Source organism: Barbus barbus, assembly GCF_936440315.1.
Source record: "Barbus barbus genome assembly, chromosome: 26".
In the NCBI taxonomy this organism is placed as follows: Eukaryota; Metazoa; Chordata; class Actinopteri; order Cypriniformes; family Cyprinidae; genus Barbus; species Barbus barbus.
Window position 1 is genome coordinate 16223016 of NC_136754.1, and position 23350 is coordinate 16246365.

At 35.5% G+C, this 23350-nt stretch overlaps 1 protein-coding gene across 1 annotated transcript in view; it reads right to left on the bottom strand.

The window, feature by feature from the left end:
- The window catches only part of LOC306846300 (fibronectin type III domain-containing protein 3B-like), a 160426-nt gene that overhangs the window by 7841 nt on the left and 129235 nt on the right, over positions 1-23350 (bottom strand). The window contains exons 13-25 of the mRNA XM_079379569.1: positions 22129-22303; positions 21565-21651; positions 19335-19473; positions 18308-18379; positions 17725-17843; positions 17018-17123; positions 16098-16270; positions 11804-11917; positions 11500-11649; positions 10166-10446; positions 4760-4975; positions 2198-2364; positions 1956-2083 (exon numbers count right to left, since the gene is read on the bottom strand). Coding sequence (XP_079235695.1) covers positions 1956-2083; positions 2198-2364; positions 4760-4975; positions 10166-10446; positions 11500-11649; positions 11804-11917; positions 16098-16270; positions 17018-17123; positions 17725-17843; positions 18308-18379; positions 19335-19473; positions 21565-21651; positions 22129-22303 — 1927 coding nt within the window. The remainder of the gene's footprint in view (positions 1-1955; positions 2084-2197; positions 2365-4759; positions 4976-10165; positions 10447-11499; positions 11650-11803; positions 11918-16097; positions 16271-17017; positions 17124-17724; positions 17844-18307; positions 18380-19334; positions 19474-21564; positions 21652-22128; positions 22304-23350) is intronic.

Genomic DNA, 23350 nt, shown 5'->3' on the forward strand with positions numbered 1-23350 from the left:
GAACAAAACTGTTAATCTAACATATCGCAAACTGAACATCCATTATTTATGCTGTACATTATAATGCAGTGATGCCTAATTTCACTTGTAGAATTTAAATTAATTTATGTGTTTTGTATTTTATTTTTCATTTATATGGAGGAAAATAAGTGTTGAATTAAAAAAAGGTATGGTTAACATGCATTATCTGGGTGAAAATGATCTGAGATGCACACAGGATTTGTACTGGGTCCTTGCTTGTTCTGTAACTTTCACCTGTTTTATAAATAAGATGGTGAAATGGAGATGTACACTAGTTACAAGTTCACACATACACCCTAGAACCAAAGCAAACAGAAGATGGCATCTGCTGCCATTAAACCCTTGCTTCTCTTTACATGCAAATAACACAGTTCTCACTTCTCACATCCATTTTAACAGCTCACAGGACAAGGAACACATTAACACAGTAATAGGAGCCATGCCAGCTACATTAGAACAGCAGCTTTTGTGCCCCTAACAGAAAAATATCCCAGTGAAGAAAGGGATCTGATTGGCTTGCTCTGGCCAACTCCCAAGAGAGACCTTTTGGCCTTCACAACCATTCAGTGGATTTATGATTCACAGGCTGATCTACTAATGTGGCTATTAAATGCAAAATGACGGCACATTTATAAGCGAACTGACAAAAATTTGTGCAATAATGTCACTTGTGCAGTAAATGATAACTCTCTCTCTGAGACAAACCAGGGACTCGCACTGAACTGTCACAAAAGTCACTGATTCTTAAAAAGGCAAGTTCAATAGTTTCATCAGGTTAAACGTGTATCCTGTGTTTTCCTGTATTAATAGAATTTCTCCAAATCATAACAACCCCGAATGAAAAATCACCTGAAATAGATAAAATATCAATTTTAAATGTATGCTGTTGTTTCCTTCAATTGTATGAAGTATGATAGATGAGCTGGGTGTTGGTATCTATCAAGCCATTAGCAGTGGCATCAACATCAGTTGCAGAATACTAAGAGTCTCAGGCAGAGGACACAAACCTATCATCCTGCTTCTATCTGAGACTTAGTCTGTGGGGATGACATCTTGATCATTTTCCCTTTCCTTGAATAACAATGCACTGCAAAGACTAGCAAGAAACTTCATGCATTTTCTGTTTTGCCTATAGGTGTGGATATATTAATAAAGATTAAAGTTAAATTAAATAAAAAATAATCACATATGTTTGTTGAAGACATATGTTTGTTGAAGGCATAGTTCACCCAGAATTTGCTGAAAAATTACCCTCAGACCATCCAAAATATACTGTAGATGAGTTTGTTTCTTCATCTGAACAGATTTGGAGAAATTTAGCATCATGCTCTATTGGTGAGCTTCAGTGAACAAGTCCATCCTCTGTTGTTTTGATTTGAAGGGAAATTATTTGATGGGAAAATGTCTTGATGGATTTGTTTCTTACAAACACACAGCTTTTCATTTTACAAGACATTAACCGATGGGACTGTCATGTGGATTACTTTTGAATTATTGTGATGTTTTTATCAGCTCTTATTCGGATGGCAGTCATTCACTGCAGAAGATCCAATGGTGAGCAAGTGATGCTAAATTTCTCCAAATCTATTCTGAAGAAAAAACAAACTCACCTACATCTTGTATGGCCTGAGGGTGAGTAAATTTTCAGCAAATTTTCTCAAAATAAATGCAATTTTAAAAAAATGATCTAAAAGGACTATCGAATTATACAGTATGTAACAGAATTCTAATTTTTTTTTATGCAAATGCGATCACTAAAGAGCACTGTTGCATATGATATCTCTGTCCTGTTTCATAATACATACATTTTACTATGAATGCAATGCAGTGTTTAGTGTTTAGATAAATTATAAAAGGTATGAGATTAATCACTGGCTAATAGACAGTAATAATCTACAGTACTGACAATTCAGGTATGAAAAATGGAACCTCACCTGTTTGTAATCAGACTCCCGGCCCACCAGCACCTGTAGGATGTAGATGATAGGGTCTCCTCTCATTGGTGGAATGCTCTCCCAACTCACCTCACACACATTCCCTTCCATCTGTACCACTTTGGGAGCTAAACGATAATACACAAGTTTAGCTGTATAAGCATCAAATAAGTGCCCATCCATTACATGAACACATGTGGCGTGAAACAATGTGCACATATTATTGTATAAATATACTTTACCCTTGAGAGCTGGAGGAACAGACTTGGTCGTATGGAAGGTGTGTACTTCAGAGAAAAGGCCCTCTCCTGCCTCGCTCACAGCTTGAATCCTGAGACAGTAGCTGCTCGACTCATTTAGTCTCTGTACCTTATATGTGTGGCTTGGGCCTCTGTAGATTGTGACAAACCTAAAACATAAACATTTCATTTATGTTAATGATGTGTTATTTAAACTTGGCACCAATCAAATTTTAGGGTTGGTAAGCATTTTTGAAAGATTCTCTTGCTTCCATTAAGGCTGCATTTATTCGATCAAACACAGTAAAAACCATAATATTAATACAATATAAAAATAACTATTTTCTATTTTAATATATTTTATATGTAGTTTATTCCGGTGATGGCAAAGCTGAATTTTCAGCAGCTGTTACTCCAGCATTTAGTATCACATGATCCCCTTCAGAAATAATTGTAATATACTGATTTCATGCTCAAGAATGTTTAATTATCATCAATGTTGAAGACAGTTGTGCTGCTTAATATTTGTGTAAACTGTTAGTAAACTGTTCAAAAGCACGTCATTTATATTAAAAATATTTTTGTAATAATGTACAAGTCTTCATTGTATTTGATCAAATACATCCTTGCTTAAAAATATTAATTTCTGAAAAAAAATGACATGTATATCCATTTTAACATCCAAACAATTTATTTTATTAACTGCTTTGTAGATTTTAGTTGACAATTGTTAACAGTTTTAATGATGAGCTATATTTGTCCAAAAACCAAAAAAAGTCAATAAAAAAAAAAAAAACACAAAATGTTAAAGAATGCTCTTTTATGCCCATTTGTGTGTTCCGAAGACAAACATAGGACATAATGACATTGTAGACCAGCCCCAGACTTTCAAAATTTTATTTAACCTTTTTTTGCTCTCAATTACAATAAATTAGGTAGAAATTTCAGGTATTGGCAGTGAGCTCAGGGTATCCTCATGCCATGTCCTGTCCTAGCGCAACACCATCAGTCTTTACACAAACAACTCAGGTCAAAACAGAGAACAAAGCAGCAGCTGCTATTTAATGACTGCTTCCAGAGATGCTTTGCCAGTCTCAAGAAATTCCTGCCAGCTCGATGTCTGACTAATGAGATAAAATAAACGGACCATTGACCACCAGTTCGTACTTAATATTCTCACTTTAGCCCATCAAACTCTCTTCATGTTCTTATCATCCAAGTCTGTGTTGGAATGCTGGCTTAGATTGATAGATTTTTATGTGCATATAAAGGAATAGTACTAAGCACAGTCTTTTGTGCAAGTCCAGCTCCAACACGCAGTAACAGATCACCTACTGAATCATAAAATAAACTCCAGAAGAAAGGGTTTTTCAGAGTAAGAAAACAAGAACACGAGGAGAGTCCATAGAGAAGTGCTCTGATACAATAGCTGCTATTGTTGGTTTGATAGATAGTACATATATGGTTACTAAAATGTGTAATAGAAGAATGATTACGAGTCTATTTCAGAGCCATGCTGAATCTAGTCTGTCCTGACTGTGCAGTTGGCATCTAATTTTGATTAAGCACCTGAATTAATCATTGTTAGCATAGCAAAAAAACACAAAAACAACAGCAACACTAATGCACACTGATGATGGCAATTTGATCTTAGGCCTTTATTTTGATCAGGACTAACACACAAAGTCAAGGGGACATTATACTACCATTTGTTAGCCCTCTGTTTATGACTATGACATTTCATTTTGTAACTTTCAGTTACTTTCAGTAACATTTTTTCTGCATTTTTCATCTAATAAATACAGCCTTGGTGAGCATCAAGAGAGTTCCTATGTTCAAATATAAAAAAATAAAATAAAAAAAATTAAACTGACTCAACTTTTGAAAGTTATAAGATAATTTGTAAACTATATAAAGTTAGAGTTAGAGTAGTTATAAACTATATACACCTTTGGTACATGTTTGTTAAAGATGAATGCTTTAATCACCTCTCCCCTTGTGGAAAAACTATTACTGGCTAAAGAGAATCATTAGAATAATTAGAAAATTAAGCAGTCTATCACTAAAAGGATTTCCGACAGTGTCGGTTGGGGAATTCATTATATTTTCTATTAAATGCCCATCTGTCAGGCCTGTTGCCCGCTCACAAATACTGCCAAAACACCGCTCTGCTAAAGAAAGCAATCAACAGTAACAATTAAATTAGGATGTGAGCCAAACTGAAACTCGGGGAGGTTAAAAATGCACTGGCCTGGCCAATCTACAGGTATGTCTATAATAGCAAGGGCTGAAGACCTATAACATTAATTACACCTCAAAGCACTCATTTCTACAGGACGAAAGCTTTCAGTTGTTGAGTTATAAACAACTAAAAAAAAATATACAAGCTAAAAAGTTTAAAAATAAAATGATGTACCTGTAATGCCAAAATATGGCTGCCATCTAAAGTCAGTTCAGATTGACTAAATTACATTATTGCTCAAAGTGCGCTTTCAAAATGAATTAAATTTCCCTCTTAGCAGTGCATCTATTGTCATTTATGAGGTGTAATCGAGATGAACTGACCTTCTGTTCTTGTCCTCTATCTGCAAGTTGTAGACCATCTCTTCTCCAAGCAGGCTCTTGGCATTGCTGCTGTCTCCCCACTTGAGTTTGAGGCTCTGGGGTCCAGCGGCAGTGCACTCCAGTCGGGGCGGGACAGGGGGCAGCGGCCTGGTGCGGGCCAGCAGGGGAGGGCAGAAGGGACTGGCACCAATCTCATTCACTGCCTGAATCTGCAAACTGACACAGCACAGAGAGTCTCCTTTAAAACATGCATATCAGGTGATCTTTAGGGCTGGGCGATTTGACCTGTATATGGTGCAGAGCTAGAAATGTGTAAACTGCTACAGATATAGCGTTTCTATTCTGCTATCGGTGAGCAGGACTGCCTTATGTTATGTAAAACAATTTTATCTACTGGATTATAAAAACAAGCATTATCGTCTGTTTACTTCTGCTCGATTTCTTCCAAAACTACCATGATATAAATCACAATTACTGTCTATAGTCATTTTATGTAAGGGTAATAAGATTTTGGTCACTCCTACTAATGATATACAGAAAGACAAAGCCCGAGACTGAAAACCTCTGACCACCATCAGATAGAGAGTAATAACACAGTGCAGTGTGATGGATGGGCTCAGTAGGAAATTCTTCTTTACTCCTCAAAAGTAATATTTCAGTTTGGTTACTATGAAATTACATTTTCGTGCATGTGTCACAAAAAAATCATAAAAGTTATGACATTACAAGAGCCAGCAGCAAGGTGATGTTAAGCTTCAAGGATCAGCATGATGGACTTTACCTGACCTTTACCACAAGACCTCCTGATTGAGACAAAGCAGCTTTGAGGTGTAAATCAATAACTCATTAAGAACGTAAACCTGCTCTTTCATCAAAACCTTTCAACAACATGGTGTATGTCACACATTGTATTGCAAGCTTTGAGTGAGCAGAGACAATAATTACAATATTTCCCTAGAAGTCGTCACTCGGTAGCATTTGGAAAGTCTGACTCATTTCAGAGATTCAACAAGACAAAACAAAAAATAAACAAATAAAAACAAACACAACAAAACGAAACAACACCACAACAAAACAAACAAACAAACAAAACACAACAAAACACAACAAAACAAAACAAAACGAAACAACTCAATGTTCCAAGAAGCATTTTGAAACATTAAGCATTTGTCTTTTTTTATAGAACCAAATATTTTATTTAAACAAATACTTTTATTAATGTTTGTAGACTTAGATTTAGTGTATTAGTGTCCTTTAAAATATACTTTTTAACTAAATTCCACTGAAAGTGTTCAGTGTTCAGAAAAGTGTCTAATTGACATCCTGATTGTTTTAGTGCAAGGTTAAAAAATAATCTCTTTTTTGTGGAACAAACAAATATTTTGTTTAATGTAATATATTTATCACTTTTTGATTTAGTTAAGTGTATTAGTGTGCATGTTTAGTTATAATTTTCCCAAAAGTCTTCAGAGTTAATGCTGTCAGCCTAATTGAAATCCTCATTATTTTAGTACCACATAAAACGTGATCATTATACAATTAGTTTTAATGACATAATTGCTCTATTTAGTATCTTCGATGCATTTATACATTTTAACTTGTAGTGCAGCAAAGTATGAAAAGTGTAGCTTTACTACACATTTAACGCCATTCAATTGAGTAGCCATTCTTTTCAGAAGAACAGCACTGAGTCTTTAAAGACATGAAGGCTACGAAATTGACCAGGGCAGTTCAGAACAGCTAAACAATCAGGTACTTATGTTGTTTCCAAAAGCAAGAAAGCCAAGCAACTTGTTTACTTCATGTCACCGCTGAACTGTATATCGTAAAGCAACTGCACTGCAACCTTTCAGCATGTGGATTTGCATTTGCTTTCAAAGCACAACAAATGTCAACAGAGACACATCATCAATAACAGAGCTAATGTGACTCACTGTACTAGACTCATTTATGTTCATGTGTTAAAAACACAACATTTGCCTTCGCTTACAGCTGCCGTTCATGCAGGAGGTGAGCAGATGACAATCAGATGAGCAACTTCATCTGAATATGAATGTATCAAAGGAGTGCAAGGGGTTTCACATGTTTATCAACAGGCCAACAGATGTGCCCTTGCTTTGCTGTTAACCATGTGAAACACTTGGCATTTCCATGGCACAACACAAATATATTTACACACACATGTACATAAATACAATTTTAAATAAATAATATTACTTGCATTTATTCCAACAAAAAAAACAACTACAAAATGCAGCTAAAACGGGCGAAAATATAGCTTGTTTTACCTAGCTTCACCTGACTCAGCCTTGATGTGAAATGAGATGTGGTCGATCTCTTCACTCACTGCCACTATAAGAAGTAATAAGCCACATCATGCTGTGTTTCGCTCACTTGGGGATGCAAATAACTTCCTTAACTTTCACCTTGCTAAGCTCAATCAAATTTATATTTGTCAGCTGAAAGTGCTTTGTGTATTATTGCCTTGTTATATTATTAAATCAAATAGAACTAAAATCAATTTCTGGGTTTAAAAAGAATTGGGGAGTTGGGGAGTCTGGACTGGAATTAACAGCAGCTCATCCACAACATCAGACTGTTTAGTTGACATTTAACTGAAAACAAAACATACTTTAACCTTTCAAGAGATTTCATTAGTCTGTATGCCTCTAATGACAAAAGACATAATCGATCTAGGAGAGATCAAATGACCATACAGTCTACTTCACACTGGGCCCGGCTCAAAAAAAAGAAAAAGATCTGGTCTTGATTAATATACAGTCGGGTTCGAAAGTCTTAGGCCATATCAAAAATCTTATATTCAAAATCTAATTTTCACTTCAACCTACTTTACTTACTTACTTTACTTTTGTCATTTAGCAGACGCTTTTGTCCAAAGCGACTTACAAATAAGAAACCATGAAACCATATTTAAGATTCTCATTATTTAAAGTCACTGATCACAAAGCAAATTTATGACATTACTACCCTAACCCATTTGTTTGAATAAGATCTATTAAATATACTGAGAATAAAGAAACTCAGGTAAATGACAGAGTTTACACTGCTATTAGACCAGTCAGAACACTGGCAGGAGATTACTGAGATAGTCTGCTATCAGATAATGAAATCTGCACAGTGGACTCCAGCCTTTGGTTTTGCTTCTAAAATCCAAAAGCACTCAATGAATAAAAATGAATAAAAAGAATGTTTAAAAAAAATATATATATATATTTTGTGTGTGTGTATGTATATGTATATGTGTATGTATGTATGTATGTATGTATGTATGTATGTATGTATGTATGTATGTATGTATGTATGTATGTATGCATGCATGCATACAAGTATATATATATATATATATATATATATATATACACACACACACACACATACACATATACATACACACATGTTGGTTTTTGTGGTTTATGGGGACTCTCAATAGGCGTAATGGTTTTATACTGAACAAACTGTGTGTGCTATTGCCCTACACCAACCCTACACCTAAACTTAGCCCTCACAGGAGACTTTGTGCATTTTTAGATTTTCAAAAAAACACCATTTAGTATGTTTATTAAGCTTTTTGAATTACGGGGACATAAGCAGTGTCCTCATAAACCACCTTCATATTGTAATACCTCTGTCATACCCATGTCATTATACAAATTTGTGTCCTCATAAACCACATAAACATACACACACACACATATACATATATATAAAATTATTATTACTGTTCCATGAGCAGTGTCAGAAAAATAAAACAGTGAGGTATGATGCATGGCTGAGAATGCTAATGAAGTGGAAGTCCAACAGCAGACAAATGCAACAGATGGACGACATGGAAATGGAAAGGTCAACCATAACTAGAAAATAAACCCTGATCTTCCCTGCACATGAATACTGAACATGGAGGGAATACTAAAAATATAAAACGCACACAAAAAAATTGTAGACGTGTTAAAAAATCTAACCTACAGAGAGGTCCAATCTCTTTCTGAATGAGAATTTACAACCCAGATTTTCAGAACAGAGTTTAATCCGTGTAAGCAACATTTAAATAGTTTAATTTAATTTAGATTTGAGCAAAAAATTACAATTTGACATTTTATGTAAATGTAAAAAGCAGGGATTTGTGTTTCAAGATTTAAATGTATAGTGCTTAAACAGTGTAAATGCAGCCACGGTTTATTTTCTCTGTTTTGTTAATGAGAATATTAAGAATTTGTGGAAAAAAATAGGGGAAAAAAGGTGACAAGACCTACACTGGAGTTAAAAAATTTAGGGTCGGTAAGATTTTTTTAAATTGTTTTAATTTTTTTTGAAAGTCTCTTATGCTCATGAAAGCTGCCTTTTTTAATCAAATTTACAGTGAAACTGTAAAATTGAGAAATATTATTACAATTAAAAATAATCTTCTATGTTAATATATTATAAAAAATTAATTTTTCTGATGGTAAAGTTGAATTTTCAGTGTCACATGATCCTTCAGAAATCTTTCTAATATGCTGATATGGTGCTCAAGAAACATTTCTTATTATTATCAATGTTGAAACAGTTGAATTGATACTTTAATGAATAGAAAGTTCAAAAGAACAGCATTTATTTGAAATCGAAATCTTTGGTAACAAAATTCTTTACCCTAAATTTTAACAACTTCAGCATGGATATAAATACATCCATGCTGAATAATAGCATTAATTTCTTCTGAAATAAAACAAAACACAAAAATCTTACTGACCCTAAACTTTTAAATGGCAGTGTAAATTGAGTGGGAGTAGGCAGGAAGAAAATCGTTAAGTGAGGAGCAGATGGATGACGAGTAAAGGAGTCAGAGGAAAGTGGGATTAAACTAGAAAAATCAGTCCAACGCAGATCTCTAATTTAAAGGCCATAATCAAAGCTCTCAGACGAAAACATGGGTTGCATAAACTGTCTGATGAAGACACTTATTTGTGCGCTGTGGAGGCCCCATGTAGGGATAGATGTCCTGTTATGGTCGCCACTTCGTAGATACACACACAAACTCTGCCCTCTGGCCTTCTCTTTTCATTAGCTTCCGATTAGTAACATTAACACGCTGCTGTTTACCCACTGTTCTCCTGGGCAGGGGGAGGAAACAGGCAGCGGGAGTGATGCGGTTGTGGCGTCAGGCTTCGCTGAAATGGACAATTTTGCAGAATGCAAATGAGACCTGAGATGGAGTGTAACTACTCCCTGCAGGACACAGTTTTGGCTCAGAGGGAATCGGAAAGCTAAGCAGTTATTAGTTATTAACACTGTTTTCCCATATCTCAGAAGTGCTTATGTAAATCACCAGATGAATGTGATCTAGTGGACAGAATGGTGGTGTCACAATGTGGGTGGGTGTGTGTGTTTGTGTGTGTGTACAGTACATACCTGTATTCACTGTCAGGCTGTAGGTTCTGTAGCACATAGCAGGTGCTGGTGCCCAGGCTGATGAGCTGCTCTCCCAGTGTAAGTGTGTAAGATGTGATCTCTGCTCCATTGTTGCAGGGCTCATCCCATTTCAAAGCCAGGCAAGTGGAAGGTGTGTAGATGCCACTTTCTGTGGGGTCGTGCTCAAGTACACACAACACTGAGATCGGGTCAGGCACAGTGGCGGGGGTCTGACAGCTTACATGATCACTGTATGGTCCTGCACCTGCTTGATTCGCCGCCTTGAAACAGGGGACAAAGTTCAACAACTGAATAGATATTTCATAATGTTAAAAGTTGGCCGTCAAAGTTTTTCACATTTATTTAATTCATGGTTATGACTGGTTTATTCATTTGTAAAAAATGATCATTAAATGACAAATAATGACACTGTATTGTGGCATCCACACAAATTGGCAAAGTTAGTAATTACACACACACCTGTTATTTAATGGCACTTCTCTAAAAAGGAACTAAATGTGTTTGTGCATTAACTATGAAAAATTAAATATTTGAATCCACTGACAACCCTAATGTGTTGTGCAATAATGATAAATGCCACCAAAAAATATAAATAATAATTTTTGGATTAAACTGACTGATTTATTAACAGAACCTTCATCTGTTTTAGTTCATCAACCAACATTTCTTAAATATATATTAATAAACACATTTATATATCTTAATCCAATTCAGTAAAACATTTTCAGCTACTTCACTACATTTCCTAATAAATAAAACTTATTATATTAATAATTACGCTGTTAATCCTCTTATTAAACTCACCATATAATATCATCTCGACATGAGTATCACCAGCTCATTTATTTAAAGCATAATGACTCAAACATTTTACAGCCTCACTGTACGATGATACAGTTAATGAAGTGGCAACTTTCATTGCTCTTTTTAAATTTTCCTATCACACTTTTACTACTCTACTCAATTAAATACGCTAAAATAGACAAGAGCAAATGCTAATTACGTTAAATACGGCACAAATATCTACACAAAGTCTATTCAAGTTTTCTAATTTTGGATTCAGGCTGCACTAGAATGTCGCACTATAAATCTTAAAATATAATAAAATAACATCATGCAGTAATGACTTATTTACACTTTCCTACTCCCAGGGCACTGAACCTTATAAACAAAAGTAGGCATTAAAAAAGGCATTATGAAAGTAAAGGAAAGGTGAAATTTGTAAAATTGCCTCAACAAAACTTTTCTCATTAACAATAAATTGTTCCACACTTGAAAAACAAATGAAAAGAACTGTTAAGTGACAGTAATACCTGTAGTCTGCAGTAGTAATGGGTAGCAGGTGTCAGATCTGAGATCTCACACTGTGTATCAGGGCCGCAGTAGATCAGCTCCATGGGCTCTTCCTCTTGGCCCCACTCCAAACGGTACTCAGAGATGTCGGCCCCTGAGCTCTCTGGACTCTGAAAGAGGCGTAAAGTAATTATTGACTGATTGTTTGAATCAAAAGGGTACCTCAGCTTATCTGAACGTCGATACTGACAGTTTTGTTGAGTGTGTTTATGTAAAACCCATATAACTTTTAATGATGGGTCTGCTTTAAATATGATAAATTACCTCCCAGCTGACCAGCACACAGGTATTGGACATTAGGGTGAGGGATGGCGCCACACACTGGCTAGGAGGACCAGCTGCGGTTGTTATTTCTGTTGGTTCAGAGTATTGCCCATACTGTAAGCATAAGAAAAGAGAGACAAAGAAGTGCAAATTAACATTCACTACATGACATGAAAAGTTTATTTCTATCCAAATAAAATGTGAAAAACAAACAGGACTGAAACAAATAAGACCCCAAAACAATCTTGCATTACATCCTCAAATCAGAGCATGTTTCCAGTACTGCAATCTGAATCGACTGATTCGACACATTGATTCTTCACTTGTGGAAGTTTGTCTCAAGCAAACAATGAAAAGTAAACAGAGAAGAGGATTAAATTCTCTCCTTAGGCTCTAGTGCTTACTTTGAATGCTGTACTCCTAGAAAAGAGACAGGGAAAGGTACTTAATTCGAGCAAAGAAAAAGTTAGACAGCTAGAGCTGATCTCTGCCTCCCTGAACACTGATGGATTAAACGCTGTCATACTGACAGAAAGAGAAATCCTTGGGAGAGCTGGAGAGATATCTATGAAAGCTCATTTCTGCCACATAAGAAATCACAATGACATAAACAGACACAATTATGAGATCTAACATCAAAATTATGGCACACAAAATTGAAACAGTAAGATAAAAGCCAAAATAATGACACAAAAAGTCACCATCATAAGATCAGAAGTCATAATCAAGATAAAGTTGACATTATGACATTAGAAGTCACATTTCTGACATAAACAACTGAAATTAAAAAAACAATTTATGACATTCGAAATTGACAGTTTTTTTTTTTACTTATAAGTATGACTCCTTAAATTTAAAGATACAAGTTTTTACAAAAACAAAAAGTTTTGTAAAATGATAAACTTTACATTTCAGCCTTTAAACCATTTTTAAGAAAATTGATAAGTCAAAAATATTAATAATATTGATTTTACCAATCATTATCAATAAATTATTATATAAATTAAATAACATGAATTAGGGGCGTGCGAAATTGGCAAACAATGATATCTTGATATTTTCTGGGATTTTATCGATAACGATAATTAGGCGATATTTTGCTGAGAGTTTTATTGTGCTGATATCTTAAAGATTACCGTGGACAGCTGACTCCTGAATTTTTTTGATATTCTTCATATTCTGTGTGGTCCGTTCACAGCAGTGATAGAAATGAGTCTTCTACAACAAGTTTTATGGGCATTTTTACCTTTAAGCCATTTTTTCTAAAAGTGTGCATCATCTTTTGAGTCAAATTCTTGCATTTGGGCTATTACCAAGCAAATGAAATCAGTATCAACTAAATTTATCTTTGCAATGCATATGAAGTGGCATTTAGATGTATTTACTCACACTTTAATGCAGCTCGGAAGGACATTGAATGCTAACCTGCAGTTACAAATGCATAAATAATGTTTTGATATTTGAAACATAAAATGTTGTAAACTGATGTTTGAAATTATTTTTAAAAAATGAAGATACTTTAAATGTGAAATTAAAACCGCCAGCAGGTGGCAGTAAGTCAGCGTTAATAAGCGAGTCATTGCGATTGAACAATCATTTAAACGGTTGATTAATTCAGGAACAAATCGTCATGTTGCTCAGTGACGCGAAACAGCGCTGTGGCTGTGTTTGGAATTTATTTTGTTGTAGAAATAGAGCAAAAGAGGAAATATGGTGTCTAAAACGTAAGTCTCTTAATATTAACTTTTGTTTATTGAACTGTTGCATAAAATCAATATCACATTTGTAATCATGCTGATTTTGAGAAAAAAAATGCCCCTCTTCGTGTGATATTAACTATATGAAATTATATAAATATAGGTTATACATTTTCTGCCCCCATATCTTAAATTATGTGATCATTCTAAATGTATTTTAATAGACTGAATCGTGCAGTGAAACTTGTATGCGCACTAGTTTAACCTCTGTTAGATTCACTCTCTGCCAGCATGTGTCACGTTTGGCAGAAATATAACGGTTTTCCCGGTAAAGACAGTAATTTACACAAAGCAGCGCAGCACCGGACTTTGAACTTGTAGCGCTCATGTTTATTGAATGAAATCATAGCCTTTTTGAAGTTTAATCGTCATATTCAGCCATATCGCAATTCTGGTCTTTCCATCTCCAAATTTAAATCATAATTAAGACTTTCTTGTAGAATTCAAGACTTTAAGGCCTTAAATTTGATACAACTAAATTTAAGGCTTTTTAAGACCCCGGAGTAGCCCCAGAGTGCACCCTGGACGATGGGGCAGGGCGACACGTGTCACTCCGCCCATCCCCAATTTCATTGTACATAATACAGCAGAGCTTATTGGTGTAGACGTTTATGACGTTTTGTGAATGATCTACGCTGTTTGGCTGTACTACAGAAATATTAAGCGCTAACAACAGCGATTTCAGTTAGAATCAATTAGCAAATGTATTTTTTTTAACTTATGACTAATTAGTTAAGATTAAGTTCCTATCAAACGCTTGGTGGCAGCATCTCAGAGTACTTCGGACAGAACAGAGCTAATATGTGCAGCTCACAAATTAAGTCTGGGGAACAAATTCTTAATTCGTGGCCATGATATAGTCCTACCTATGCTAAAGAATGTTAAATGAAGTCAGACATTATTGCACTTTTCACATTACACGAAGCAGACATACTTTAACAATGGGCAGTTTTAGCTGGGTGATGTTGATAAAAATGATCCACTGTTTGAGATTTAGCTGCTTTGTATAATGTATATTTATATGTAGCCATATTCTTTATTTTAGGATCGGTGGATTAGCAAAAACTTAGATATGATGATAAGTCACTGTAGTTCAGTAAGACAAACCCGCAAATGGTTTTATTTTAAAGAACAACTGCAGTGACAAATAAGACATAATACCAAATAGCCCATCAGCGTGAACTGGGTTTTTATGTGTGGCTAATGGGAATAAAAACCTTGCTGAAACAATATTTTTACATTTTTTGCATATAGGCCTATTTTAAATGTTTTTGTTTACTAAAACAGCTGTTATTAAATCTGACCTACAGCAAATATTATTATTAATATTATTATTGCTTAAGTGCGTATTTAAGCAATAAATGTTCATATATTTTCTCTGCAACATTTTTATTTATACTTTTTTATATATATATATATATATATATATATATATATATATATATATATATATATATATATATATATATATATATATATATATATATATATATATATGCACAAATTAAATTACTGTTTTTGTGGCTCAATCCTTTAAAAAGATCCAAGAATATTATATTTTATATTTATACTATATTTTAGGCCTATACTGATTTTAGATTTTTAGTAGACTAGTTATTCTTGTCTTTAATAAAAAAAAAAAAATAAAAAAAAAAAATTATATATATATATTAAATCACAGAGAAGGTCTCTTTTACTCATTAAAAGTGCTCACGTACCTATTGCACAGATTTACAGCTCTGAGTGATTTAATATTCGATGGTTATGCAGGTCTATATGGCTACAACGATCGAGTGTTGTTAACTGAATCTAAATTTATCGCGTACACAGATTAGAACACGCACACAATGAGGGTGTGGATACATAAATGGATTTTTAATATCTGATGTCACGGACACTTATTTACTATAGGAACTTTTAAAAACTGTAACAGAATCAATAGACTCAAATATTTTATTAAGATATAAACAAGGAAACATTGAGCTTGCCATGAAAACATTTTATTACCACTTTATAACCTACAAGTTTGTGACGTAGTTGAGCAACGTAAGCTATAACTCATCTCTTTAAACAACGAAAAACAGTTGTGCTTTAAAACATAAAATCAGACGCTTATGTTCGTGTTTGTGCATCTCTAAAATACAGTAAATTGTCATCATTTGCGTATAAAATCCCAATTTAGTGCTGATCCGCGGCCTGACAATCCTCAAGGAAATATGAATGAAGCGCTATTCAGCCTGAAGAACCCGGAGGTGCTGTCATCAAGAGTTGTAAACAATGACTTCATCTGACTAAAATTACCATGGTTACTAAACAGATAATAATCAAGATAGGCCTATGATTCTAGAGTTAACATAATATTTCTGTAATATGGCCAAATCAATTACAAAATCGTACACAAAGGAATGTGCATGCTCGGGTCTACACCAATAAGGTTTACTGTGTTATAAACCAATGGAAATGGGGGTGGTCGCCCCGTCCCAATCGTCCAGATTGCACTCTGGAGTACTTGAGACCCTGCGGAAACCCTGACTCACCCCTGCCTCGTTGGCAGCACGTAGGCGGAAGCTGTAGGTGGCGCCGGGGAGCAGACTACCCACAGTGCACTCCAGATCAGAGCCGTGATAGACCTCTGCGGGCTCAGACTCTCCCTCCCTCATTTCCAAACTGTACTCACTCACCTCACATGCCCCCTCAGAGGAGGGACAGTCTGAAAACAAGGACAGAGACAAAGCCCTTCAGTACAACAAAGAGTTAAAAGGGCCAGGATTACAGGTTCATTTAATCTTTTATAATAAATGTAAGGGGTTCTTTTAAGGCAGAGCAAATTATAGCTTTGCAACTTCAGATCAAAGATTCTTCTCCAAAAGCCTGAATCCAGAGTGTTCACTTAAAAGTCTAGAATCAGCAGCTCAACAATGGAGCTCCCATTATACCCAGAATTCACTCCCCCACTGAGGGTGTTTGGCTATTAACTCCAAAGCGATATCTCAGGCACAGGGAGTCAATGAGTCAAGTGCACTACAACAGCATCATTCTAGTCTAGTACTGGAAAATATGTGTAAGCTGATAATGTTACATTGAGGAAGTGTAGCAAAAATGGTGGAAATATTGATCCTAAACTATTTCTAGATATGACAAAGGGGTTTTGTGGCATTGAGTGAATGCCACAGAGAGGCTTGGTGAAATGTAATTTCACATCATCAGAAATAAATCAGAAACTGCAGAGATCTTGGGAGGATGGAAATGACCAACTTAATGTGGTTTATTGATGCTGTAGCTGGGAAAGTATGGTGTTAGCAACATTGTGGCTTTGATTCACAAGGAAATTGTCTGAAAAATGTGCCTTGAATGCATTGTACATCACTTTGTATAAAAGATTACGCTAAAATGCATAAAAGTAAACATGAAATGAAAGAGGCTAAGAAACTGAAATACTGTGTGCTGAGAATCTTACCCCATTGTAAGTGCACTTCTTTGTGCTTTGCTTTACCCACAATTCTGAGAGGCTGGCAATGTCCTGGAGCAACAGATAGCGTACGCACAGGCAGACTCTCAGAGCACTGCAGGGACACAAATAAATAATTATGCATTTATAAATATAACTCCAGAAATTAATATGTGATTTACACCACTGTTTAAAAGATTGAGGACTTTTTTAAAGAAAGAAATTAATACTTTTATTCAGCAATGAAACATTAAATGTATCAAAAGTGACTACACACAGTCTGCTTAAATATTACACCAGCATGGCAATGTTTTTTTTTTTTTCTATTGCTAACAGCAGACACCTCAAGAATATTGCTGAACTGAAATAAAAGTGAAAATTCCTCTTGAACTTTGTGCAGATCTGATCCACAGTAACATTTAGAAAAGGTTAATGGAGGTTACTGCTGCCAAGGGAGGTTCATCCAGTTATTAAATCCATACGTTTCCCACACAGCACTATGAATGTTTATATGGTGTGTTCAATAAACACTGTAAAGTGAATCATTGTTTGTGCATTATTTAAACAGACTTTTTATTTTTATTTTTGTGAATTACAATTCACATACTTATTCCTGCAACTATAGAGACTTTTTTCTGTATGAAAACAATTCTCTATTCTATCTCAATGCCTGTCTTTTGGGATCATATTTGGACAGATGTGTCGTATGCTGTTACCTGGCTGTGGCCACCCGTGCTGATGCTGCAGGTGCGCAGTCTGTACAATGTGCCAGGTTTCAAGTCCTCACACTCACACTCTGTGGCAGGCCCACTGTAGGCAATGGCCCACTGATTGGCTACCGAAAACAAGACACCAAAGAGTTAAACAATCACAGGACAAACAGCTGGCCACATTGGATATCAGTCAGTTAACCATGCAACTATTCCCAAAGCTTAATGAAATCATTACCAGATAAAACGCAAAGATAACAATGAACATACAAGAGCTGTATTTTGTATTTGAGTATTTTTATGAAATTCCTTTTAGAGAAAAAAAAGCTCTGACAGCACTAATGGAGTATATGGGTAAGAAAAGAGGACAGACATAACAATGTGAGGACACAGAACGGCAATGTTCTTACTAAAGGGTTTGTGTGGAAAAACCCCCCCCCAAAAGATAAGATGGTTGTCTAAATACTTTTGAAATAAAATTAAGATGCAATTAACCAAGGACAAAAATATACTTATACATGCAGACAGATGGTGACCAATACAAAGCGTGTCAAAGTGACATATCAGTGTTGCATAAATTAATACATACCATCAGAATTTCCTTCTGAAATCTCTAAGAGGTATTTCAAGATTTCTGAACCTCCGTTGTCTTGTGGAGGATCTGTAGTATGACAATACAGACAGGATATTAGAAATACACACATAGATGTGTTTACCATAGAATACATACTTCCTATGAAAACTATCTGAACAATGGCTAAACTACTAGCTGCTATTTAAGGGGACAAAAGAAACAAAGCAGTATAAAAACTGTATTAAAGGGGTCGGAGCACACATTTTTCATTTAATTCCTTCAACTAAAAGTCCACTAAAATGGTTAGTTATGTTGTTTGTACCAAAAACATGTTGTAATTTGGTCTTTTACAGTTTAATATGCATTTATTTTGTACCGTAAGCACTGAAACCTACAGCATCTTTTTATTGTATGAATAAACTAATTTCAAAATATTAAGCGAAATTTGATTACCCATGATATGACCCTTTAGGCATTTAGACCTGACAACTTTTGTATCCGTTTGCATCGACTGTGCAAAAATTCTAAGAGCATAAACTAAATTTTAGACATTTGCCCTTGAAGTTTATTGCAGCTGTCAGAAATCAACTGTTTGGTTCATTACTATGGGGAAATAAAGAGGGAATTATCACACTGATAACACAGTACAACCGCAGACCTCATCCTACCTGCTTTTGCAAACAAGGAACTGAATTGGAAAGTGGCAGAAGCCAAGCAGTGCATCACAAAAGACTTCCTCAAGATGAGGTGTATAGTGACGCACATGAGTCAGATAGAGACAGAGCTATACCAGCACTAAAGGACATTACATTTTATGTAGATTTGTAAATACGAATTTTACAACTTTATTTTCAATATTAACATTACATTCACAGATATTTCTTCTCAACTTCCAAGATTCAAAAGGTCGAGCTCAAATGCAAAACAGATTGCATCGGCTCCCAAACATAAATGAGATTTCCAATTTCCCCTCACAGCCAGATACCAATTCAGCAAATGCAACAACTCCGACTGAACATTTCAGCTGCACAAAAAGCCATACCCCATTTGACACTGAAGCTGTAGGGTCTGATAGGGCCCTTGATGCAGGGTCTGGAGGGGGGTCCAGGTTTGTCTGGACTGGTGTTACACACCAGCACCTCACTGGGACTGCTCCTGCCCTCCAGGTTCGAGGCTATGAGCTGCAAGACATAAAAACAAGATTGTTTAAACTCAAAACAGGCTTGATTCAGTACATCAATTATTTTATTATTGTTTTTGCCTTTTTGCCCACCAGGTGAACTTAGCACAGGCACAAATCTTGTTGAATTGCATGTTTTGAGATTGAATTGCATGCATTAATTCATATGGTGACCATGTTCTCTTGATCCCAGAATTGTCCTGGGTGGGATTTCTAAATTGCCTAAAGGTCCAAGCATTGGCTTTGTTTTCCTATTGTTTTCATACTTGAAGTTAATGACTGAAAAGTAGTCTGACCAAAAACATGTAGGTATTGTGCAAGAAGTTGAGATCTACAGAGAATAGTCAAAGTAATGCAAATACACGTACTGAACATATAATGTATGAGGACTGCAAAGAGCGTGACAACAGGAAAACAATTTAGAAATCCCAGTCAGGACATGTCCAGGAAAAAGACGATGTATGGCCACCCTACCCTAAGTCTAACTATAAGCAATAGCAATATTTTAAATATAAATGAAAATCACTTCAGAAACTAATTTCATTCGAGTCACTATTTTGACTGGTCTGAAATGTTTTGGAATTTTAATTTTATTTTAATAAAATAAAATAACTAGTTTACAATAATTGTGTTTTCATGATCATTTTAATTTTCAAGTACTTGGGTATTTCTGTCCATCCCTAATTTTTATACTGAAACAAAAATTAATTTGCCTTAGCTATATGAATAAGGTAACTAAGTAAATAATTAAAAAGGTATAAGATTCACAAATGTCAAAAAGTGGGAAATAAGAGACATGCATGATACATAAATCTGACAGCTTGAAATCCTCTTCATGCATATAAAATGTAAGATAACAAAAATAGAAACCATTACACACAGCCTAATAAAGAGCATCTGTACGCAAACAATCCACCACAAATGCAGCGGTAATGACATAACGCATTTACACACTCCCATTATTTGCACCTGAAACCTTAATAGACACCTCCACTTAAAATATGCAAAAAACCCAAGAGGTGTGTGCACCATTCAGAGGAATTACTGTTAATAATGAAAGCACTTAAGCCAGACCCACTCGTTGCATTACAGCAGCACTTGACGTGGGCTGCGGTTCACTCATAATTGGATAGGAGAGTTCACTATATGAATGTGATAATAAAAAAAACAACTGTAGCATGAATCAGTGGAGCACAGAGAGAGGTTAAAGCAGTTTGTTGCCACTGCAATTAACAATGTATGACTCTAGGCTTAATTTGTCAGATGTCCCCGTAACACAAACAGGCTTCCTGCACATACAGTTACTCACCCACACAGGTAAACAAAACACTGTGTGCCTTTGAAGAGCAGGTGTTAAACGCTGCACACTTCTGGCTAATAATTAGTATACTACACTTGACCAAAACATTAGGTCACTACGACTTGGCAATTAATATCTGACCAGCACTTTCCAGGAAGCATTGTTCTCTTCAGAATAGACAAATGCACCTGTTTAGTATTTTTGATCCTGTCAATAAAAATACATTTGCATATGTGGATTATTCAGATCTCTTCAAGTGTCTTTAATGTGTGTTTGTAGCTTCCTTTTGAGTCAGACCATCTACTTGTACTACCTAGCAGATCACACCACATCAACAAGCAATTTAACATACCTCTCTCAAGATCATTTTTAAGGATTTTGTCATTTATTTTCTATATTCTGTTTCAAAGCCAGGTGCATTTGTCTGTCAACTCTAAAGTCTCAAAATTTGATGTTTTATGTATGTTCACATTTTGGACCAATGTGATCTCACTGTAGGCTTGTTTGTAACTTCTTGCGATACTTCTGTATCTTGATCATGGCTTGTCCTAAGCACTGAAGTAGCCCACCATTCCCAGCATGCTCTGGACATTTGTGTTACTCTCCAAAGTTAATGATGCTGTGATCTAGATTTGCCCCTCAGGACAACCAAGGGACTCTTTTTTGTTTAAATGATATCTATTATGATTATAGCTAGGGGTGTGTAAACTTATGAGCTCGGTAAATCACACAATGACATTTCAAACAGTTTGTGATATTCTAAGCTATAAGATGAAAAATGGCTTCACTCACCCTGAATTTATACTGTGTGCTTCTTTTCAGGCCCTCTACAGTACATGTCAAGTTTTCTCCAGTGTACTTTGGGTGAAACTCTGTTCCCTGCAGAAAATGACCATAAAACTGGATCTTAGTGACCTTATGTTATCATTAACACCACAGCAAATAGCATTGGTAAAAGAATCCATCATTCTGATTACAGCTCCACATCATGATTTTTAAAATACTTAGTTTTTTTTCAAGAGAGTAACCCAACAATAACTGGTTCTATAGTATTAAAGTAAAATATTAATGTATTTTCAGTGACATTTGAATGTTTTTTTAAATACACTGGTGTACAGTAATTCTCATGAGTGTTGCACATACATTAGGAACAATATGAATGCAAAAGATATACATTTGACTATTTGTTGTCTTGGTGAATCAATTAAATTATTTGATTCAAGTATTTCTTCCATCCAAATTAATGACCAGTTTCTAAATTCCAAATGCAACCAAATGCCATTGGGTTCAAGTATGTTGAATTGTAGCATGTTATTTCATGTTCTAACTGATGACACTGTCATCTAAATGACATACAATGTTCTCCTCCTGGATCTCCAGCGTGTATGTGACGGGTTCCTCTGCGGTGCAGCCATCTGGGCGGCTCCACTCCAGCGTAATCCATGTGATGCCGGCACGCACCAGCCGAGGAGCATGGGGCAGGTGGGGCAGACTTCCAGTCGTGAAGAAGACTACCTCAGGACTTAAGCCACTGACAAACAAAAAAAAAAAAAAAAAAAGAGAGAAAACATTCAGAATTACATTAATATGTGTGTGTATGCATACACATACAAAAAGCCGTGAATCGGCCAGGAATAAAGTGTTTTTAGTTTTTTGGTTATCCGTCAAGAACAACGTATAAATGTGTTTTGCATAAACTTTGCAGAAGAACTGTGTTCATTTGCATCCCTCTCAGGTCAGACACTTTAATAGAGTTTATTTTTAAACACCGCTTCAATATGAATAACTTCCAGGCTGATTTAAGGAATTTGAATAGTTTTCCTCTCCTCTCGATAGCGGCTTTAAATCTAGTTTCTTCCAATTAACTGGTTGTGACAAGTTTACTAGAGCCCTCAGTATTTACTGTGTGTAGGAGAGTGTCTATAACTGCCACTGGGGAACAGGAGATATTAAACGAGCTTCTCTCACTGAAGAAAGTAATAAAAAATGTCCTCTTCAGACTGGGCAAAAGGTGGTTTGCTGGAGGTGGAGTCTCAAATTTCAATGTATTGCTTCACTCTCGGAATGTGTCTCTGGTATTAATGTCAGGAGATGGAGGAGACGAGGGATGGCGCTGCATTCAGAGTGATGACCATCTTCCCTCAACAACTTCATTTCCGCCCACTAGACCAAACATATAGATATATTCTCTAGTCATTCTGTTGATTGGTGTGAGGGTCAGTTGGCTTTCCCTACTAATCAAGCTGTTTCTTTTTTATAAATATAAATTATTTACCGTTTTTAATTTTGGCATAAATATTTTTTTCAATGTGTGGAAAAAATATATAGTTGGTGAAATGGAGAAGCAGAAGAGAGCGAAAGAGAAACCCAATGGCTGTCTGTTCTCCTGAATCAAGGTGACTTTATGGCTTTCCTCCTCCATTAAGACGTGAGGGATGGTGATACGATGAGATTACAGAGGGATAATGGTATTGTTCTGTCACACACCGGATTTAATAATATGCATCCTGTACAGCAATCCATAGAAAGAGCCTTTTTATCCTCATATTACCTCCTAACATAGTTGGTCAAACAACGT